Source organism: Pseudorasbora parva, chromosome 20 (genome assembly GCF_024679245.1).
Source record: "Pseudorasbora parva isolate DD20220531a chromosome 20, ASM2467924v1, whole genome shotgun sequence".
Taxonomy (NCBI): Eukaryota; Metazoa; Chordata; class Actinopteri; order Cypriniformes; family Gobionidae; genus Pseudorasbora; species Pseudorasbora parva.
This window is the reverse complement of record NC_090191.1, coordinates 30,106,451-30,128,722: the sequence shown is the minus strand read 5'-3', so window position 1 is coordinate 30,128,722 and position 22,272 is coordinate 30,106,451. Positions and strand designations below refer to the sequence as shown.

General features: G+C 38.8%; 1 protein-coding gene across 1 annotated transcript in view; it reads left to right on the top strand.

Moving 5' to 3' along the window:
* The first annotated feature begins 4,683 nt into the window (after positions 1-4,683).
* The window catches only part of col7a1l (collagen type VII alpha 1-like), a 65,402-nt gene continuing 47,813 nt past the window's right edge, over positions 4,684-22,272 (top strand). The window contains exons 1-13 of the mRNA XM_067428554.1: positions 4,684-4,930; positions 9,700-9,880; positions 9,998-10,157; positions 12,234-12,327; positions 13,809-13,982; positions 15,956-16,119; positions 16,299-16,428; positions 17,728-17,844; positions 18,766-18,921; positions 19,642-19,758; positions 19,846-19,992; positions 20,755-20,874; positions 22,090-22,248. Of these exons, the coding sequence (XP_067284655.1) occupies positions 4,855-4,930; positions 9,700-9,880; positions 9,998-10,157; positions 12,234-12,327; positions 13,809-13,982; positions 15,956-16,119; positions 16,299-16,428; positions 17,728-17,844; positions 18,766-18,921; positions 19,642-19,758; positions 19,846-19,992; positions 20,755-20,874; positions 22,090-22,248 (1,795 nt within the window). The 5' untranslated portion in view covers positions 4,684-4,854. The remainder of the gene's footprint in view (positions 4,931-9,699; positions 9,881-9,997; positions 10,158-12,233; positions 12,328-13,808; positions 13,983-15,955; positions 16,120-16,298; positions 16,429-17,727; positions 17,845-18,765; positions 18,922-19,641; positions 19,759-19,845; positions 19,993-20,754; positions 20,875-22,089; positions 22,249-22,272) is intronic.

Below are 22,272 nucleotides of genomic sequence, written 5' to 3'. Positions count from 1 at the left end.
AGTAAACCATCGCATTTGAATGGCTGTGGTTTCTGCACAGCTTGACAGTGCTGTCTGTTGGTTGAACAGAGACTTGCTAGCTGTAATATCCCCTACAGATGTAACCTGACAAAGCCACAGCGGTTCTTCGTATGGTAGTTAGTTATCACAGTATTTGGAATGACAGTGTTTATTTCAGGGGGAAGCTGTTCACCTGTCTGATGCCTCTGGATTTTGTATACAGAGCTTTTGTGGATTAGACCTGATTTCAAAGTACGAAGAGAATTTGCCTTAATTAAAGCTTCTTAAGTATTAGGATTTTTTTTTTTTGTTTCAGTTCTGTTGTTCCGGGATTTACAACTTATCAACTTCAGGAGAATATGGAAGTCTGTTTAATGTCACATTATGAGAAATAAACTCAAGAAATAAATTACAAGAAATAATGTCACAGTTATGACATAAATTCAGATAGTGAATTACAAGTATGGCCTTAAATTACATTGTGACATATTAAATCACAACTACGACCAATCAAGTCACACTGAGATAAGTCACAATTGTGACATAAAAAGTCACATTGTGAGATATTAAATCACTACGATGACCTATAGTCACATTATGAGATATTAAATCACAACTATGACCTATAGAGGCACATTGTGAGATATGAAGTCACAATCACAAGAAATAGTCACATTGTGACATATAAAGTCACATTGTGAGATATTAAACCACAATTAGGACTTAAAAAGTCACATTGTGAGATATGAAATCACAATCACAAGAAATAGTAAGATTGTGACATCTAAAGTCACTTTGTGTGATATTAAATCACTACTATGACCTATAATGACACAATTATGACATTAAAAGGCACATAGTAAGATATTAAATCACTACTATGACTAATAAAATCACATTGTGAGATATTAAGTCACAATCACAAGAAATAACCAAATGATGAGATTAAATCACTCATAAAGTCACATTGTGAGATATTAAATCACAACTATAGGACCTAAAAGTCGCATTAAGATATTACAAAACAATTAGGCCTGGTTTTACATGCAGCGTTCAGATTAAGTAGCTTTTATAAACATGCCTTAAAAAAAGTTACTGTTGCCTATTGGCACTGAATAACAGAGATAAGTGCCGCAAATTATGCTATTTTAAAATTTCTCATTAAAAAAAAAACACATCTGGTTCCATGTGTTATAACAAGACCTTCTGTGAACTGTGATATGAATAACCTTATGCATTTATGCAACAGAATAAATAAAATGAGTAATAAAATGATAATAATGAGATTCCTCACAATCGTCATTAACAAGCGTATGTGCATCAACAAACCGATGCGAGTGTATATTTCTAATTTATTGCGATGCACATGCATGAACTGTATTAACTCTGTATGAATAACAGTGCATTCATTAGCCGAGCACCAATGTGAATGACTGATGTAACATTAAAGTTAGCAAAACAAATCTTGATCCATCCTTTTTCTGTACTTAAAGGAGTGAGAATGACAGACAATATGCATTAATAGACAGTTTCAGGTTACAGTAGAAACACAGCTGATTTGCAGTATTTCAGTAAGACAGTAATAACGGTTAGCCGGAGACCTAAAACACAAAACTACATATTTTGAACACCCGATAGAAAATATATGTCGATAATTATTCATACTTACAGGTTGTGTGATTCTGAGGAGCAAGCTGGTCCAAATAAACTGACCCATCTTTGAGGAGCAAGTGTTTTGAGAAACCCACATTGACCTCAGAGATTTGAGAAGCGGTCTTCAGTAAAATGACGTTTTTGAGGGCTGGTCAGCGGACAGGCAACGTTACAACTTTTCTAGTGATGTAGAACCATCACACAATGGAATCCGAAACACAAACAACTCGTATAGGAGGAGATTCTTTCTTCTGGGGGACAATCACTTTTTTTCAGGCCCTTTCGACTCCTTTACAACTTTGCAGAACGTTTACATTCACAAACAGTTATATTACACAAAAACCATAATAGGGGCATGATAGGTGTCTTTCAGTTATAAAAGCTCAAAAATGCATTTTTGTCTGGGACTAGATTAGTCTCGTCTGTGAAACCGGGTGATAAAGTCACATTGTGAGATATTAAGCCATCTGTATGACAGAAGTAACACTGTCATGGAGAAGTTACTTGAATGAATTGCTGTCCTTGAGGAGACACTCATCCACCTTCTTAACAAATCTAGAATCTTCTGTCCTAAAGGCAGTCCTGATCTTGAGTTCTTAACCCGGTGTGATTGTATCAAATGACAGATCTATAATTTCACTGCAGTTCTCACCTTACGCTCTAGAGAAGACCGCACGCAGACATGAGTATTAATGAGCAGTCTACGCTTGGTGTCTTTCACAAAGGTCAAATTTGTTATTGACACTTTGACCTCAATGTCAACTGCCGTCCATGTGTGTTGTAACCTGCTAATAGTGTCAGTTCACTGTCCTTGTATTGTTAGACATTTTGGGGCCACAACAATGTATAAAGACACACTATAAATATATATAAAAATAACCAGTTTTATTAATTCTGTTGCCTAGATACGTAAGGTTATTCATATCACAGTTCACAGAGATAACACATAAGGTCTTGTCATAACACATGGAACCAGACATGTGTTTTTTTTATTTTATGAGAACCCTGCAAAAAAGTCCAACTAAGCAAACTTACCAGGAAAACTTAGCTGGTAAATTTGGTTTAAAAAGGAAGTCTTGTTAGTTAAGCTCGTTGAAATCCTCATGAAGCTAACAAAACCACAGCATCATATGTTGTACACCAGCATCCAACGCATTTAAAGGGTTACTTCAGCGATTAGCATATGGCTTTGTATCAGTAGAAACCCTGGAGTATGATTGAACCCCATGATTGAACCCCCTGGGAAAAATTGACGATATTTGCGTCATCGGAGGAATTTTTGGCCAGAGGCTAAAGACTACAGCCAGCAGAGGGAGCCATTTCCGCATGTTTTCAACTCGCACATGGGGGATGGGGGATCACACTTACAGCACTCAGCTCGCAGCTGCAGCCTCACGGCTGTTTCACACCGCAAGCGTGAGCAGCACATTTTTTTTCCCGGCGCCCATGTTAATCAATGAGTGCATTCACACCGGAAGAAGGAGCAGCGCGTGAGCGTCAAGCAGAAGCGCCGCGTGAGCAGCAGTGAAGCGGGGGTTTTGGCGGCAAGCCTATTTTTGCTGCGCTGCTGACGCTCCTGACGCTCAATTAAAGTGAAAGCACACTTTTAAAGGACAACATAAATATGATTTCACACAAAAAGTGCTTAAAATGCACACAAGAAGAACGTGTAGTGTGTTTTAACAATAACTGGAGTAGCCTAGGCTATGCCAGAAAAGAAAATGAAGAATAAAAAATATGATGCTGTGTGAAATCATATTTCGCTGGGTGTGACGCTTCCAGTGTACAAACGCTTCCAGTGTGAATAGGATACTCTCGCGCGTCTGCAGTGACGGTGTAGTTACGCTGAAGCGCTTCTCACGCTTGCGGTGTGAAACAGCCGTCAGGCTTTCATGTAAACGTTGGGGCCGGCGGAACAAAGTGAGTGTTTCAACTTCTCAAATGAATTCCTATGACAGTTAAGCTTCCAAAGGCATGAACTGAAAACGTGCCAGACTGAACATGCGCTGTGAATCTATGCTGCGAGCACGGTCGCGTTTACCTCAGCTCTTATCACAAGCTCATCCATGACTGTCAATGTGATCTGACTCCTGCAGCGTTTGGGCTGTGAAACTCCCTCAGCGCCTTAATCACATTATATTGAACAGACACGTTCAGTTTTTAATTGTAGTGTCTGTTCTCTAACTGAACTGGTTTTATGAAAATGAACGAGGTTGCGGCGGGAAAGTGAAAGTGATTCAGTAATCTAGTAGCGGTGGCTTTGCGAGTGGCCTCGTAGAGCAGCGAAGCATTCTGGGAATTGTTGTCTTTTATCCCCATTAGACAAAAATAAATCCGTTCTCAGTCTAGAACGAAAATTAAAAAATAATTTCACATTTCTCCTATATTAATGACCCAATTTAAATACAGATTCATCTTCCCAGCGCTGAAGTATTCCTTTAAATGATGAGCTCCAGCTCATTTATACAGCCTTTTATTTGAGATAGAACTCTTGTAACATAAATGTATACTGTCATTTTTGATCAAATGTGGCATGTTGCAACTACAACGTTGGCTGTCCGAGGTCACCATCCACTTTCATTATATGGAAAAAGCAGTATAAACATTCTGTGAAACTTCTCTTTCTGTGTTCCAAGAACAACATACATTTTGACATGAGATACAATATTAATGCATTACTGTTGTGTTATTGTCCTCTGTAGAATTTAATCCTTACATGACAGTTTCTTGGTAGAATAGCATTGTGCAGTACCCCAGTTTCTTACCCTTAAACAATTCTCTTTTATTTGAATAATACCTGTCTCCATCTGAGCGCTATTCATTCCTTAACCTGCGCTCAGCGGGCCTGCACATCCATATCTGACAGGATAAATGTGCAGGATTATACAGACGATTTTCAGCAAAGATTCAGCGATTACATTGAGTCTGCTAACAGAATAGATCAAAACGATTATTCTGAATGTGTGTATATGCATATGTATGACGATACCGATCTCTCTCTTCCTCTGTCTTACAGATAAAAGGGAGAGAACATAGCAGCTAAATAAAGCGGAGAACAAGCCCGTCTCAGGACATCAGTCCAAGGAAGAGGATCTGCCGGCAGAGAGATAAGAGGGGGAGGACAGGGAACGAAAGAGAAAGTCGGAGAACGAGAGGGAGAGAGAGAGAAAAAAAGAGAGCGAGAGAGAGAGGAGAGATAGAATGGGATATTGCGGCATATGGATCTTCCTCTTGTCCCTGTCTCTCTCCTATCAAAGCGCCACTGCAGAGGCTGAAGGTAGACTGCTGACTCACACTTTATCTACATGCAATAGGGCCTCTTCAGTCCCCAGTGGACTGCCAATATCCCGCCCTTCAATCAATCACACTCCGAAAAGGTTACAGGGAAGGTACAAAACGAACATTTGCCAAACAATAAATGCTCACATTTTTTTTTTAAAGTGACACTTAAGAATACGCAAGAATGACATCCAACCGTTTACGTTTGGATGTGAATTAAGTCATGGGTGTCTTTTCTTGGTCCTGGGGATCCACTGTCCTGCAAAGTTTAGCTCCAACCAGGCATAGAAACTTCCAGGCAGGTGTTGAGGCAAGTTGTAGCTATGGTAAACTCTGGAGGACACTGGCTCTCCAAGACCAAGTTTGGACTCTTCTGAATTGAGCTAAAAAGAAAGAAAACTTCCAAAAGAATGAAGGAAACATTACACTTTTTAAAAAAAAAAGATTGCAAGATTGTAACTTTTAAGGTACAAGTGGCCGTCACTGGGTCTCTCCCCTTAAGGGTAAATTTTTGTCCCTCTAAATCAGGGGTTCAAATTAAAATCAAGTTCGGTCCTAGAGAGCTGTAGTCCTGCAGAGTTTAGCTCCACTCTACTAAGCCACCACAGTATACAACTCTTTTGTTTCCCAGCATGCATTGCAGCATTAAGCATGTCACCATTGTTGAGATTCATCATTCGTGTGTCTAAACTTTTTCCCCCTTAGAATGTATTTAAAAATCTAAATTATGTCTAATCTGTGGCAAGAAAGTATTGTTGGTGAATATTATTTGTTAACATTTTTGTGAGTGATGAGTTTAATCAAACACTTTTCTTCAAGACAATGTTTGTTTATGGCTTTTTTAGATGAAAAGATTGTGTGTTGTTAACACTGTACCAAAAACCACAAACTCACACAAAAAGCCAAGTCAAACTTCCCAACTAAAGGAAACACTGATTTTTGAAATTTTCAATAAAACATTAGTGTCTAAACTGGTTAATTCTTAATAAGAGCTTTTATAGACGTCTTTTAGGGTTGGAGCTAAACTCTGCAGGATAGCGACTCACTAGGACCGAACTTGCCTACCCCTACTCTAAGTAGAGGAAAACAATGGTATACTTGAATCCTAAGGACCGATTGTGTAAAGGTACAGTTATACGTTTTGTTCCCCAGGGAACTAAATTGTACCACCTCTGTACCTTTTTTCTGAGAGTGTAGACATCGCGTGTCACACCGGGATAACAGGAAATGGGCAAAGAGGTGGGGATGTGGGCGGAGCTTAAGTGATGCGGTGACTAACAGACAGTGGACAAACTGTCACTCAAAGTGGCCACGCCCTTAATTATGCAGAAATTTAAGGCTTTATATAATGTAAATGAATGAGTTATAAAAAATTCACCCCCCTCACAGTTGTCATAAAGGGCAAAATTAGCCGTATAGACCAAAAGCACAATTTGTACCATGCTGTAAACATGTTTTATTCTGCTGTAAAGTTGGGAATTTTAACATGGGGCTCAATGAGATTCTGCTCCCTTCTGGAGACTGTCGCTAAACTGGGGGAGGTTTCCACGATGCTACACATTGGCGGTGGTTGAGAAGGTTCCCACTTCAATTTAAAGTGCTTTAAATTGCAAATTTGCCCATTGGCCTCTGTCCATCATGGCCTCCTAATCATATATATATATATGGGGATGATTAGGAGGCCATGATGGACAGAGGCCAATGGGCAAATTTGGCCAGGATGCCGAGGTTACACCCCCTACTCTTTATCGAAGGACATGCTGGGATTTTTAATGACCACAGAGAGTCAGCACCTCGGTTTAATGTCTCACTCAAAGGAGGTTCCTGTCCTGTCCCAAAAATATAAATGTCCTTGATGAACCCTCAGTTGAAATCCTTACAAAATGTCTTGTTGTATGAGATTCTTTTGCAATAGCTTTTCCTGTGAGTTTACTTTTAATCATTACCATGTGTTGTGTCAGTTCACCTGAAGAGGCTGTGCAGGTGGAGTTGAAGTAGACACGGAGTTCTTTCCACATGTGTCCTGCTGAGTCAGCAGGTTGTGCAGCGGCCCATCTGCAGACCTCCTGCAGCATTATACTTCTGGTTTGAGCATTTTAAGATAAATCATTGTACCCCTTTCTGATTTCCATCAGCTCAGCTCAGCTGTCTACAAAGAAATCAGTGTGTGTGTGTTTCTGTTTCACCTTGAGGTGTGTGTGTAAGGGGAAGAGAGCGAAAAAGAACAGGAATGCGAAACATATTGAATTCACGCAGGATGGTTTTAGATGTCTGTCAGGACCAATTACTGACTGAGGCACTAATGCTCTGAAACACTGTAATTTTCCACACCTCTTCAAAATGGCTGTTTGCAGTGACAGACACTTGACTATGAAATGGAAAGAATGCACTTCCTGAGGTCATGTCCTTGTAATCTTTCACCATCTCTTCCTGCTTTATGTCGAAAACCTGTTTAATGTAAAAGCATGCGCATCTAACCCAGCAATCAACCCTTGTATCTGTAAATACACAGGTAGTCACTTCTCATTGCCTTCAGGGCTTTGTTATCATGTTAATGGCCTGTCAGTCCGTTACAGCTGCTTTGAAAGTAAGCAAATGTTTGCTTAATAACCTTATTTCTCTACTGACTGTATGACTCCGCACTGAATGCAATTCTTTTTAGTTGTATCGTGTGTTAAACTACATCATCTTCACAGGCTGATGATTTTAGCAGCAGAATTTTTTTAGTGTAATCCTCTTTCCACACAGTCTGCAAGCTGCACCTATCTATCTATCTATCTATCTATCTATCTATCTATCTATCTATCTATCTATCTATCTATCTGTCTGTCTGTCTGTCTGTCTGTCTGTCTGTCTGTCTGTCTGTCTGTCTGTCTGTCCGTCCGTCCGTCCGTCCGTCCGTCCGTCCGTCCGTCCGTCCGTCCGTCCGTCCGTCCGCAAAAAACGTTAAATGGCGTATACTGACAGAATGTGATTTCCCCAAGTGCAGCATGTTCCTGCATTAACATCTTTGTTCATCCTGAAACAACATTCCAATCAACCAATCAGAAATGACCCTGCAAGCAATAGTCATCATTTCTCTCGGTTTACTATAGACCTGATATAGTACGGCTATGAGTAACCCACTTAACCTTGAATTTGTCTTTTTTGCCTAAATAACTTTGTGAGATGTTTGATATTCCATCACGTCTGCAAAGTCAACAGTGATTACAAGGTATTTGTTTCATTTCTTTGGTTAGACATCGATCAAATTTTCCGTCCAAATGTTTGCCTTGATTTAGCCTAGACGTCAGATCTGTGTGTTGGGCAGCTATTAGACATCATTTAAACACACAATTGCTTAGGAAGAGAGACACGTTTACAGTTCCAAGTTTAGGCTTGGAACCTATCATTTTCCTCTGATTTTAGGGATAACTTATGGGTAGAGTTAGGTTTATGGGTATGGATAGTACAACATTTTCGGACAAGAATGTTGTTCCAGGATCAACAAAATTTGTTAACTCTGCAAAATCATGATGTGCCGCATACTGACTGTATTTTCATACAGAGAGCATCCTCACTGGACCGCTAAAGTTTGCATTGGATGAACTTCCCTATTGCACGAAAACATTTTTCTTACTTTGAATGCTGTATATGAGTGATAAATCACTACAGCCTGCAGTGGTTGTTCCCTTTTGATGTGGGTGGCACAGATTTTCCCAACTCTGTGCAGCAACTTTTCCGGAAATGAGACTGAACTTTTTATGTAGCTCCTGCCAGATGATCAATAACATCAAGGCGTTTAATGCCTATACTTTTGTTTTCAGAGCTCTGTTGTGTTTTGATTTTTTAATAGCGTCTATGCGGGAAGGGGGGTGGCATTTCAAGGCATTCTTATGTGAGCTAGTTAGAGCTGTTGAAAAGCCTAGGATGTACTTGTCTTCTCCTGGTTTTTATTGTATTTCAGGTGTGGGTGTGTAAAACTATCTCCTCTGATCTCTGAGATCTGTCTGTCCACTGTGCGCCACTATTAAGTCTAATCTAGTACTGATTAGCTTCTGCCTATAACAGTTCTTCTTTAGAGAGATGTCAGACTTAAGACGTCTGCAGTACACTTAGTGCCAGCCGTAACAAGTGTCACAATGATTGTGCAATCACCTCACAAGCAAGGCCACATTCACTCTGATCAAAGACAGAAAGAAATAATTATTTGCATCTGTTTTAAAGATTTACACTACTGGAAATGAAGCTCAGAATGCATTCTGAAATTGTAGGTCATTTCAAACCGTAACAAAAGCATTGGATTGGACTTTAGGGTCATTTTATTTTGATCAGGTCTAATTCTATGTCTGTAGTAGCTGTTCCTGTTTAATGTGGTTTCGAATCTCTAGGCATAAATTAAATAGCTTTGAATTTTTTTTCTGAGTCTACACTGCCATCTCATGGTGAATACACACGTTGTGGCTGGGAAAAAGAAAGCCTTGAAAAGAGTGAGGTTGGACCCTTCTGTTATAAGAATTCAATTGAACTGAGAATGTGAAGTTTTGTTTGAAATATGATGCTAAACTGCAATTTAATTTCATACTAAGTAGTTAAGATCTTCTATGAAATAAAATCTTGCTGTCGATCCGATTCAGTTTTCTGTGGGGTGTGTGTCCAAATTCTCTGAACTGTGCCCAACTTTCATAATATGAACTCTTAGCCATCTTTTAGAACAATTTCACTTATGTTTTCATGATAAAAGAGAAAAAAAATGATCAAAAATCAAGCTCCCTTGTTCTTTTTCAGTATGTCGTACAGCCATGCCTGCTGATATTGTGTTCCTGGTGGATGATTCCTGGTCAGTGGGTCCGACCAGCTTCCAGCAGATCAAAGAGTTCATAGCGGACATCATCCGAGCCTTCCAGGGAAGTGTGGTTGGACAGGAAGGCATTCGCTTTGGAGTGACTGTCTATTCAGACTTGCCCAGGTCTGTATGCAAATGATATGCTGCATGTGTGAATGCCGTATGCTCGACCTTGTATCTTAGTAAGCATGAATAAACTGCTTGAATACTCCATATGCATCTTGTTGTGTCCTTGTTCAGGATGCGTATAGCTGTGACGGATTATTCAACTCTGGAGGAAGTGCTCAGAGCTGTGGAGGAGGTGCCGTATGAGGGAGGCAGCAGCCGCACCGGCCTGGCATTGGAATTCCTCGTAGAGTCAGTGTTCAGTCCTTCAATCATCAGAGACAACTCCCCAAAGGTGGGACACTTCAATCACAGTAACTTCAAAACATCTTCTTCCCATCTGTGAGAGAAAAAGACCAACTTTATACTGCAAAGTTGGCACTGAAGCTGCATCAAAAGAGCTACATATAAATATACAAAAGACGAGTTCACACACAACCAAACCTTAGAGCCACGAGGGAGATTTAAAAATGGCTTTTATGTAGTATTGCATATTTACTCTACATTATAGGGCCTCTCAAGTGCCGTAATTCACAATTAAAGATGACGACAATTTGTCAGTCGACACTGACCATGAAACTGCTGCACAGCATGATAAAAATCACAGCCAGATATTTGATGTTGATATGAGGATCAGGATTATGGACCAATGACATTTCAAAGTGGGTGGAGCTACACTCTAAAAAATAAAGAATTCAAAAGGTTGTTTTGCAGCTATTCCATGGAAGAACCATTTCACTCAAAAATGAAAATGAAGTCATTAATTACTCACCCTTTTGTCGTTCCAAACCAGTAAAACCTTCCAGAACGCAGATTAATATATTTCAGATGAAATCTAATCTAATCTGATGGATCTATTTTTTAAAGAGTGTACCCAGCATGATGGCACATAAATGGAAACCAATCAAACGACAATGTCATGTTCGTGTTCACGGCTTGCATTGTTTGGCATCTTATGGCGAATCTTTGGCTAGGACACAGTCTAAAGCCAGAATACTGAATCTTAGTGATATCTGCAAAGTATTAAAATGCTACATTTTCAAATGAAACATCCTGTCACATACACACAACACACAGAACAACCTTCTAATTATATCTCTAAGAGCTGCACCTGCAATCACTCCATTGATTCTGTCAGGACATCACGTCCTGCGCTGCAGTGCACACACTCTGCTCCGCAGTGTCTCACCCATCCTAATTTAGGGCTTGATTAGGATTCCAAACTGCACACAGCTGCTGGTCTTGCCGTAGAGCACCTGGTGTGAAGAAACGAGCGGGCGTTTATAATGAACTGCAGAGATTTCACCTTTTATTAAAACACTCTTCACATACTGTAATGACATAGTGTAAGGTGCATAAAGATGAACCCAGACCCGGCTCAACCATTGCGGTGAACTTCCGATGACCCAGGAGATGTTTCTTTTTCAGAATACTCATTTGTGAATGTAAGCGACTTTGCGAGTTTGGATCTGCTGTGGTTGGGGAATTATGTATGCAATGAGATGATAATTCATTCCGTGTGCTTTCAAGGGCATCAGTATCAGCGTGATACTCTTAATGGCAGATTGAGTCTTTTAATACAAATTCACACTTTTGGGTGAGACAGTTCTCATTTTTTTCTAATTACTGTAATGTGAAAGATATATATATATATGGTAATTAAAATAAAGGGAATAGTAAAAGTACATGGTCACTCATTACAGTAAAAACTGGGGTGTAAACAATACTTAATTTTCCTGAAAATGACAAACTGCACAAACAATTTATAGGCCTAAATGTAGGCCTATATTTCTGTGTCAAATTTTATCTTTCCTGGTAGCACATGATAGTCCTGTTTTACATCTAAGTCCCTACTATAACAACTATTAGTATTACTCAGTTCTTTCTCATGTAAGTACACTGTAAATGCACATACTGTAAAATAAAGTGCTACCTTTTGTGTGTGTGTGTGGGGGGGGGGGGGGGGGGGTGTATACAAGCAGGACTTTTCTCAATAGTCTTTGTGAGATTTACCCTTATATATGTTTGAAATTTGCAAGATTTGTGATTTTTTTTAAAAGCCTGTGGCATGTCTAAGGGGGATCAAGTATGACCCAGTTTTATTACTTATTTAGTAGCTGCATTGAATTTATATTTCTGTAGTTAGGAAAATCTCACAATAGCCCTGTCTAGTGTGTATTTCACTCCTAAAATGAAATGGTGTGTGTGTGGGGGGGGGGGTCTAACATTAGGATTTTAAACAAAAGGAAGTTTAAACGTTTTTAAACGCAACTAAAATTAAGCACATATGCAAGTGTTTTTCAGGCTTTGAAAAGAACACTTTTGCATGTTGGAATATAAAGCATCACATTGTGTTTCTTTCTGGCCTCAGATTGCAGTTTTGATCTCTAATGGCCAATCAGATGATCCAGTGGACGGTCCAGCTAAAGCTGTTACAGACAGTGGGATTTCACTGTATGCTGTGGGTGAGTTTTCAGACTTGGTGCTATTTATGTCAAAAGTGTGTGTCTGTGTGTACAGGTATGTGTTTTATGAGGACACAAATGTGTATAATGACATGGGTATTACAACGTAAACATGGTTTATAAGGGCACTTCCTATATCTTTCTATCAAAAAAAATCTACTAAATGGTTGTCTGGCTATCAGCAGACCAAGCTCAATTTAAGATTGAACATTTGTCTGGGGAGTCTGTTCTGTATTTTGTACTGCATAAGAGGCGTGATCAGTGACCATTATTTGAATGACTCTGTATGCAATTGGATAGTCCTTTAACCATTCAGACCTCAAGAGGCGTGTTAAACCCGCCAATAGCGCTCCAGGTGTATAAGCCAGTCTGCGATTGGTTCCCGCAAAACTTTAAAAAGTGTAACAGAAGCAGTAGAAATTAATGTACAGGTTTCCAGACTGAGTTGCAGAGCAAAATAAAATCCCTGGAAGCTCCGTCTGGGTTTACTAAGTCTAACTAAATGGTGTTCTGTTTAGTTTTTTCTTTCAAAAATGGCTAAAGTTTTGTGTGATTGGTAGAAGTGGGTGGGTTTAGGGCTAGGGTTAGTGTGGGAGTATATATATGGAGTACAAAATAAAAAATATATGATTATATATGGAGTATATACAATATATTGTTTGTACGGTATAAAAACCATTACTCCTGTAGTGAGTCCCTGTGAAATACATATTTGTGCGTGCATGCATGTGTGTGTGCGTGTGTGTTTGTGTGTGTGTGTTGTAGTTTCATCCCTTTATATTTTGACGTGTGACTCAGAGTTACTACCGTGGAGTTATTTACACTGAATGTAAATATCGGTGAACGTGCCAAGACCAAGACATAAAACATGTGTATGTTTGTGTGTGCCAGCCTTGTTTCCTTGACTTTCTGACGTTCTTTCTGTTTTGATGCCCAGAGTGCTGAAATAATTATGGCTCATTACCCGGTGGCCAACTAATTGCTGTAATTTTTCATCAAGCTCATTCCTCTTTGCCCCCCTTCAACACACACACACTCATACATACACTGACACCGTGTCCTGCCTTTCTAATCAGTTTTCCCAGAGAGATCAGGCCGTTTGACACATCTATGAGACACATGTATACAGCAAAGCGACATGGCGTGACGTTCTCCCATCATCGCTTCACAGCCAACATGCTCTCTGATAAGACTGCAGATGTGTATGAGACACATGAGGGTCACTTGTGTACACACACACACACACACACACACACACACACACACACACACACACACACACACACACACACACACACACCTGACTTGACTGTGCGTCACAGGCCTCCATGCTATAAAAAATATAGAACATCACTTTGGTGCTGTGGCATAGTGGTAAGTGTGGTGATCATATGGGTGATGAAGGTTCGAGTTTGGCCGGCAACGTACCTTGATCCCATCTTGATCTGTGTTGAAACCGATTTGCGTTGTGTGTTCTTCAGGGGTGAGGAACGCCGATCAGTCTGAGCTAAAGAAGATCGTTACAGAACCCCACGAGGAACATCTGATGCTCAGCCCAGATTACTCCTTCCTCGAGCACCTGCTGCCCAAAATCTCTCGCCGCATCTGCTTCACTGCTTCAGAACCCCCTCTACCTGTTAAACAAAAGCCACCTGGTAAAATTACCATACGTTTTGCTAATGAAACTTGAGGCATATATTTTTTGTTGCCTTTTTATTGCATTTAAAGCTTGTCTAAACACAGTTTGCCTGCTTGTTAAACCTGCTTGGAGATTTACATGAATTGATACTTTCATTTTCTATAAAATGCACTCATAAATTATATAGGTTTTAATGTGACTTGGCCTGTGACTTTTATTTATTATTTTATTTATTGTTTGTTTGTTTGTTTGTTTGTTTGTTTTAAAAGGCAAAACTACACAACAAATGCCAAATTACAATTAGTTTCACAAATTACAATTATGAATTTAGGCATCTCTACGAAAAAGGCAATAGTGTCATTATACAGCTCAATTTTGTTTTCACCCAATAGTGTTGTTAAGTTAATAATAGAACTGGATATTAATTGTCTTTTTAACCCCTTTATTTTAATAGTGATTAACTTGACAGTTGAACACTTTCATTATGGTACTGTGATATTGTTTAGTCGCTATTGCTCTAATTATGACCTAGATGTAAATATAAATAAACATTAATTTTAATGACAATATTTAGTAATTTTGCTTATGTCCTAACACCAACACGGGTCTTCTTAATGATGTCATATATATTTGTATAGCTTGAAAAACTTGATATTGATAGCTTGATCGATAGATTGAACCTTTATTGTTATCAAAGATTTATCATAAAGATATCTACCTATATTTTTAATGTAAAGATCGTAAAAAGAAAATGAAAAACACACCCGTGGGATCTCTCGTGGCACTATTATTAAGTGACCCGGCAACAACGATTTACAGTATTTATGCATAAATACTCTTCACAATCTTCAAAGCAAAATTTTGTCCGATGATATAGCAGCTGGCAACAAAAGAAAGGTTCAACAGCATGAATTAATGCATATTAGTGCACCCATATTGTAAAGAGTTACCGCTCATTCTAGCATGTTCTTTTGTTCTGTCTGCTAGGTAGAACTGGTCAGTAATATTAAGAATTTGTGGCTTAGCGAAGAGCTAATTCGGTAACACTTTACAGTGTATAAATGTTACACTAATATGCATTAATTCATGCTTAATTAATGCATATTAAATAAACAATAACCAAACATAATCTTAATTAACGCGTTAAAGTCCCGTAATTAATTAATCTTAATTAACGTGTTAAAGTCCCGGATGTAAACATAACACAAAACAAAAACAGGGTGGAAACATAAACTAGAAATACACAAACTCCAACATACCAATAAGGGGAAACAGGAGACGTAGACAATATAAACACAAGGAGCCTATGAAGGGAAGAAATCAAGAGGGAACAGGCGGGAGAAATCAAACACTAATCAGATAACAAGGGGGAGGGATCAGACAGAGACACAAGCAAATGCCCAAAATAACAAAACGCCCATGTGCTACACAAGACAGGACAGGCATTGGACACACAGATAATCATGAGTTAATGTATTATAGATTAAGTAATCATTCAATTGTTATTAGTTAAATATGTCATAATGTATAGTTCCTTAATAACATATTATATTAACTAATAATGTAAATTAACGTGTTAATTACCACAACAGGTCAAAGCCATGCATTTCAACTTCCAGTCATCTGCTTTAATAAATCATTAGCTAATGATTGATAAAGGTGTCATTATTTTATGACTTTACTTGTTGGGGCACATGACTTACATATTACTCAATAAGTTAGTTAATAGTCATGTGCCCCAACAAGTAAAGTCATAACATAATCCCTAACTAATAACTATTTAATGATTACTTAATCTATTAATCATGTAGAATCTTCATTAGTTGCTGCTGCAGAAATAATTAATAAATGGTTTAGTTCACCATTAGTAATACATTAACTCATGATTATCTGTGCATTAATTAAGCATGAATTAATGCATATTAGTGCACCCATATTGTAAAGAGTTACCGCTCATTCTAGCATGTTCTTTTGTTCTGTCTGCTGTAGTGGTGGAGAGGATAGTAGGACCTAAAGATCTGCAAGTGAGTGAGCTGAGTTACAGCTCTCTACAGCTGACCTGGAGTCAGGCCACAGGAGACGTTACCGGCTACAGGCTGCTCATCACCCCTGTGTCTCCAAAGGGCCATCTGCTCCCAGCACAGCAGAGACAGGTTAGACACACTCACCTGTCCATATGCACACCCCATGTAGCACAGCAGATGGAAGGCTGCACATGGACAAGTTTTGTTTCTGTGGCAATAAGCTAATATGTTGATTATGTATTTGCAAGTGTATGTATGTTTATGGTTTGTTCATAATATATTATCTTCTTTCTCTCTATCTATCTCAGATTGATCTGAAGGGAGATATTAGTAGTACTTCAGTAACTGGGTTGAGTCCTAAGACTGAGTACTCTCTCACTATATACGCCATTTACCCCGGACGAATCGGAGAATCTGCCACTATTATCACAGAAACCAGTGCGTGCCAAACTCTATACACTATACAGAAAAATAAAGTGTTCTGGGTCACCTCGATTTTGCCAAGTGCAGCATGTTCCTGGATTAAAGGTGCACTATGTAGTATTTTTGCAGTAAAATATCCCAAAAACACCAGGCCAGTGTTATATATTTTGTTCAGTTGAGTTTTTACAATATCCCAAATGTTTCCAACTCTTTGTAAAATTGTGAGAAAATTTATATTTTTACCAAGGAGCCGGGACGTCTGAGGGAGTCGCCTGTTAATTGCGTCATTTCTGCTTTACCCTTGGTTATCGTTTTTATTCTGCAGAAGCGCTTTACTCTTAGCAGTGTGCAAGAAGTGTCACAGCAGCCGCTGAGCGAATGCACAGAGTAACGCCATAACATCATTTTAAACACTTAAATGTATCTAATATGATAAACCGATGCCTTACCTCATACCAATGACCGGAAAAGCAGATATAGCGTGGGCGCCCCATAATAAAAGTCCCGGTGCTCGCAAGGCGGGTGTTTGTGTAACAATCGCTCCAGCAGCCGGGCATACTCAGCTCCACAACACTCAGTCCTGCTCTGCTTCATTCTACAGTAACGTTAATAACCGCATCCATGAACGTGATTTCTGCCCGAGTCTTATTTTCCATGGGCTGTGAGGTGAAGCACATGTCCCAAGATTCTGAGCTCAAACTTGGCGTCATCAAACTACGCCTTTGTTTTGAATATGCGCCCTCTAGCGGACGGAAAGTTGCATAGTGCACCTTTAACACATTTTTTGGTCCTAGAAACAACATTCATGTCAGTAAATTAACCCTACACATAACTTACCACTAAAATCAGAGAGAAACGATAGGTGAATAACACTCATGTAGAAGCCCAATCATAAACTGTAAACTATCCCTCAAATCTGATTGGTTGGTTGATTGGAATGTTGATCCAGGAACATGTCGCAAATCACCAAGGAATCTGTCAAGTTCTTCATACATTGAAACATTTTAGATTTTTTAAATGAATTTAGTTTAATTAAGCAGCTTCATTTATTTAACCTAATTTATCACAAAAATAATTGAATAACCCATTAGACACAAGTATTTCACAATAATTTCTCCTTATATAGAACTTCACTGAGACTTTTTTTCCCCAAGAGTGTACATCAAAAATGTCTCTAAACATGATCAATGTACTTTAAAAGGGCATGCAGCATACAGTATATATTTGATCTTTCTCATTTAGCCAATTTGTACACAAACTTTCCCATCGTCTGAACGCAGTATCCCAGCATGCATATGTACGCTTTCTTTACAGCTATTGTGCCACCGGTTGCAAACTTCCGAGTGATTGAAGAAGGACTTTTCTCTTTACGCCTGGGATGGACACCTCCGCTTGGAAAAGTGGATGGATATAAAATCTATGTTCCAAGAAGTGAGTAACCAACAGACCTTCAGAGATTTAATATGAGATTTGCAGAAGTTGTTTTAAAATATTCACAATTCTCACTATTACCGTATATACCCGAATATAAGATGACCCCCCCATTTTCCAGACTTATTTTTTTGGGGGAGTTTTTTTTCCCCTTTTTTTTCTGGTTTTCAACAGAAAAAAAAAATTATTTAAAAATTCTACTGATAATTCATTGGAATAGTTTTTTACACCATTTATTACAGGGCTTTGACATTAAGCATATTCATGTGCTTGTCCTTCGGATAAGTAAATTGGTCATTCACTTGTCCGACCGAGTAAAAAATGTGCTTAAATAAAAAGGTTTATTTTTAATTCTTTTGTGTTGTAAATATAATTTATTCTGAAGCAATTTTCTCACCAGTGTTCAGCTTTGGCATATTAAAATCTGTATATTTGTGATATGTTTACCTTTTTTTAAAGGGAATTTTTACCCCATATCTTAGCTATATTCTTAAATTTGATCTATACATTCAATTAAAATAAGACTATAGGGCTGTTACCAATAAAATTAAATAATTTACACTGAAATATTACAACTTCATTAAATAATGTTATGAGATTTGAATTTTTGGAAAAATAAGACATTTTAGAAAGTATGTTTAAACATGAAACTAACCCACCAGTAGGTGGCAGCAGGTGAGTGTTAATGAACGAGTCATTCATTCAACCGATTCATTCAAACACAGTAACGCACACTGTTGCTGAGACGTGTTATGGTTCTGCTGTTTGGAACTTTGTTGCTAAGAATCTTTGTTTGGAACTATTTTCAATGCTGAAATAGAACAAAAATTGTTTTCTAGCAATAGCAACTAATAGCAACTAGCAACTAATATGGAGAGAATTGAACCCTAAACTAAAGTGTCACCATCTTTTCCTCCTCAGCGGACAGACCCGGGCTTATTTATGAGCAGATGCTGATGGGCGATACCTCCTCTCACGTGATTGACACTTTAGAAGAGGATAAACAGTACAAGGTCAACATCTATGCCATCTACCCACAGGGTCCCAGTGAGCCTGTATCTATCACAGGGAAAACTTGTAAGACTTTTTCCTCTTTCTTTTTTCCTGTCTTCTGTTTTATTGCATATTTTCATCTCACTCACACAAGTCTGCCCTTCCAAAATAATAGCGTGACACGCACAGACACACACACACACACACACACACACACACACACACACACACACACACACACACACACACACACACACACACACACACACACACACACACACACACACACACACACACACACACACACACACACACACACACACACACACACACGTTTGTTTTTGTGAAATGTGGGGACATTCCATTGACCTGACCATGTTTTGCTTAAGAGCTTTTTCTTTAATTGCTAATGTGAACGTTCACACCACAGACTGACCAAAATGAAGCATTGCTTGGTAATTGGTTGACCTCTGTTGGTATCATAATTGTGCTCTTGTCATATAAATACGTTCTTGTCATATTTTATTACCATTTTCTAAACTATAGTGAATAAATTTTGATAATGTGAGAAAATGTTGAATGTGTCTGAATAAATTTAGTTTGGACTATTCTTAATATTATAGGAATATGAATAATAAAGTGTTCATCTTAGAATTATTATGTGTATTACTGGTTTAACCACTAGAGGGCGGTATAACACACTTATTCATTAAGAATCCTGTGCAGTAAAACTTTTATGATTCTTGTCATGCATTTTGATCCCACTCAAAACTCTGTGCACTTATCATTCTCTGGATGTTGCAGTGAAGCTGGTCCCAGTTGATCAACTGCTGGTGCAGAACGCCACTACAGACACCGTTCAGGCCCGCTGGTCGTCTGTCAGAGGTGCCACAGGCTACAGACTCACCTGGTCATCATCAGGTAACAAGCAATGAGCTGCTTGATATTAAAGACAGCCTGTTTAAAAAATGTATATGAATGCAAATACCTGCATGCCCATTTCCACAGAGGGACACATAGAAAATGTGAACCTAGGAGACAACTTTAACTTCTACATGGTGCAGGGCCTGCAAGCTGGCACAGAGTACACCATCACTATCAACCCCATCTTTGTGGACATTGAAGGGCCTGTTACCTCTGCCAAATCCAAGACATGTGAGTGTTACATGTGCACTTTAAGGGTCTGTTCACACAGGACTGAGACGGAGCCAGCAGAATTAACCAGGTCATAAAGGGATAGTTCACCCAAAAATGAAAATTCTGTCATCATTTGCTTTCAAACCTGTATGAGTTTCTTTCTTCTATTGAAAACAAGATAAGATATTTTAAAGAATTGGTAACTAAACTGTTTATGGTCTCCATTGACTTCCATAGTATTATGGAATACCATCAACTGTGATTTTTTGTTTGAAGTATTTGTGATTTGAAGAAATAAACTAGGTGTGTGTGTGTACACGTTTTTCTAGCCTGGCAGGGACTTCAAACTGAATGCACACAGACTCATGGGGACTCGTATCACTGTGGGGACCTAAATTGAGGTCCCAATGGGTACAAAAGCTTATAAATTATACAGAATGAGTTATTTTGAAAATATAAAAATGCTCAAGGTTTCGTGTTATGGGTAGGTTTAGGGGCAGGGGCAGTGTACGGGGATAGAATATTACCATTACGTCTATGGCGAGTCCCCAGAAAGATTATCAGCATTGTATCTTGCACTCCGTCTGTGCAAAATATTCATCTCTCTCTCTCTCTCTCTCTCTCTCTCTCTCTCTCTCTCTCTCTCTCTCTCTCTCTCTCTCTCTCTCTCTCTCTCTCTCTCTCTCTCTCTCTCTCTCTCTCTCTCTCTCTCTCTCTCTCTCTCTCTCTCTCTCTCTCTCTCTCTCTCTCTCTCTCTCTCTCTCTCTCTCTCTCTCCCAGTGGAAAGCAGTGCAGTACAGACCCTGAAAGCGTCTGCGGTGAGCACTAGCAGCGCTGTTACCTCGTGGAACGCTGTACCCGGAGCCACAGGCTACAGACTGGCCTGGGGTCCTACTGCAGGTACCCTAAAAAGCGCCTGTTCTCCTAGGATCTCATTGTCTTGAACTTGGCCATTCTCCACTTTCCTAATTTCACTTTGTAGTCTGTTTCTCTTTTTTGTTGCCACTTCTCTTTCATTTCTCCTCTCTCTCGCTCTCTGATTTATAGTCTCTTTTTCATGGAAGCGACAGGTTGGTGACAACATGAGGTGTCGCTGTGCCGCCTCATGACTCATGCCGTCAACTTTATCTGTGTGTTTAGCAGGACTTTGTGTGTGTGTGTGTGTGTGTGTGTGTGTGTGTGTGTGTGTGTGTGTGTGTGTGTGTGTGTGTGTGTGTGTGTGTGTGTTCGGGGCTATGTGTGAGAGAAATGAATTGATGTCACCTCTGAGCACCTCCAAAAGAAGAGTCTTTGAAAGTGACACCTTTCTGTCACTGTGATGGGCTGCGGGCCCCTGCTTCAAAAGAGCGGCCTGGAAGAACATTCTGATGAAGAAGTGCTCTGTGACTCATACCACACACTCTGACACATACATATAGATGAGTCTGAGTTTACGGAGAAAAGAGAGAGGAACAGAGGATGAGAGGGGCTAAATTAGGTGTTTGATATTTATCTAAATAGAGATATTAAATATAGATATTAATTTTCTCTCTCTCTCTCTCTCTCTCTCTCTCTCTCTCTCTCTCTCTCTCTCTCTCTCTCTCTATATATATATATATATATATATATATATATATATATATATATATATATATATATATATTTGTAGATTGTATATATATATATATAATCTTGCTCAAAAGTTTACACACCCCTGCAGAATCTGTGAAAATGTGAATAATGTTACCAAAATAAGAAGGATCTATATAACATTTTATATTTTATTTAGTACTGTCCTGAATTAGCTGAATCTATAAAAATAACCCTGTTTATCAACGCTTGATTCGTAATACTGTGTGGTTACCTGGATGAAGATGTCCAAATTCAAAGTCTGTTTAAATATTTAAAAAATATTTTATATTGTGAAATTATTTTTACATGCATTATTTATATTTGTTTCATAATTAAAATACAGTTATTATACTGTTATTAGTATTACCCTTGTAAGATTTTTTTGGTTTTATTTCTGTATCACCAGAAAATGTATATATAATATGCAAGTATCTATTAACATTTTGGATACTATACATAACTCTTTCATCTGTTTATACTCTATATATTTGTGTTTATGTGTAGAGTTCATAGGGAGAGATCGGCCCAGACAGCTGGCTCTGAATGGCAGCACTATTGAGTATGTTTTAAAGAATCTGGCTCATGACACCGAGTATGTGCTCTCTCTTTACGTGCTCTTTGGTTCTGTGGTCGGTCCGGGCATCACCGCTACATTCAGAACCTGTGAGTGACCTGAAACTTTCTCCT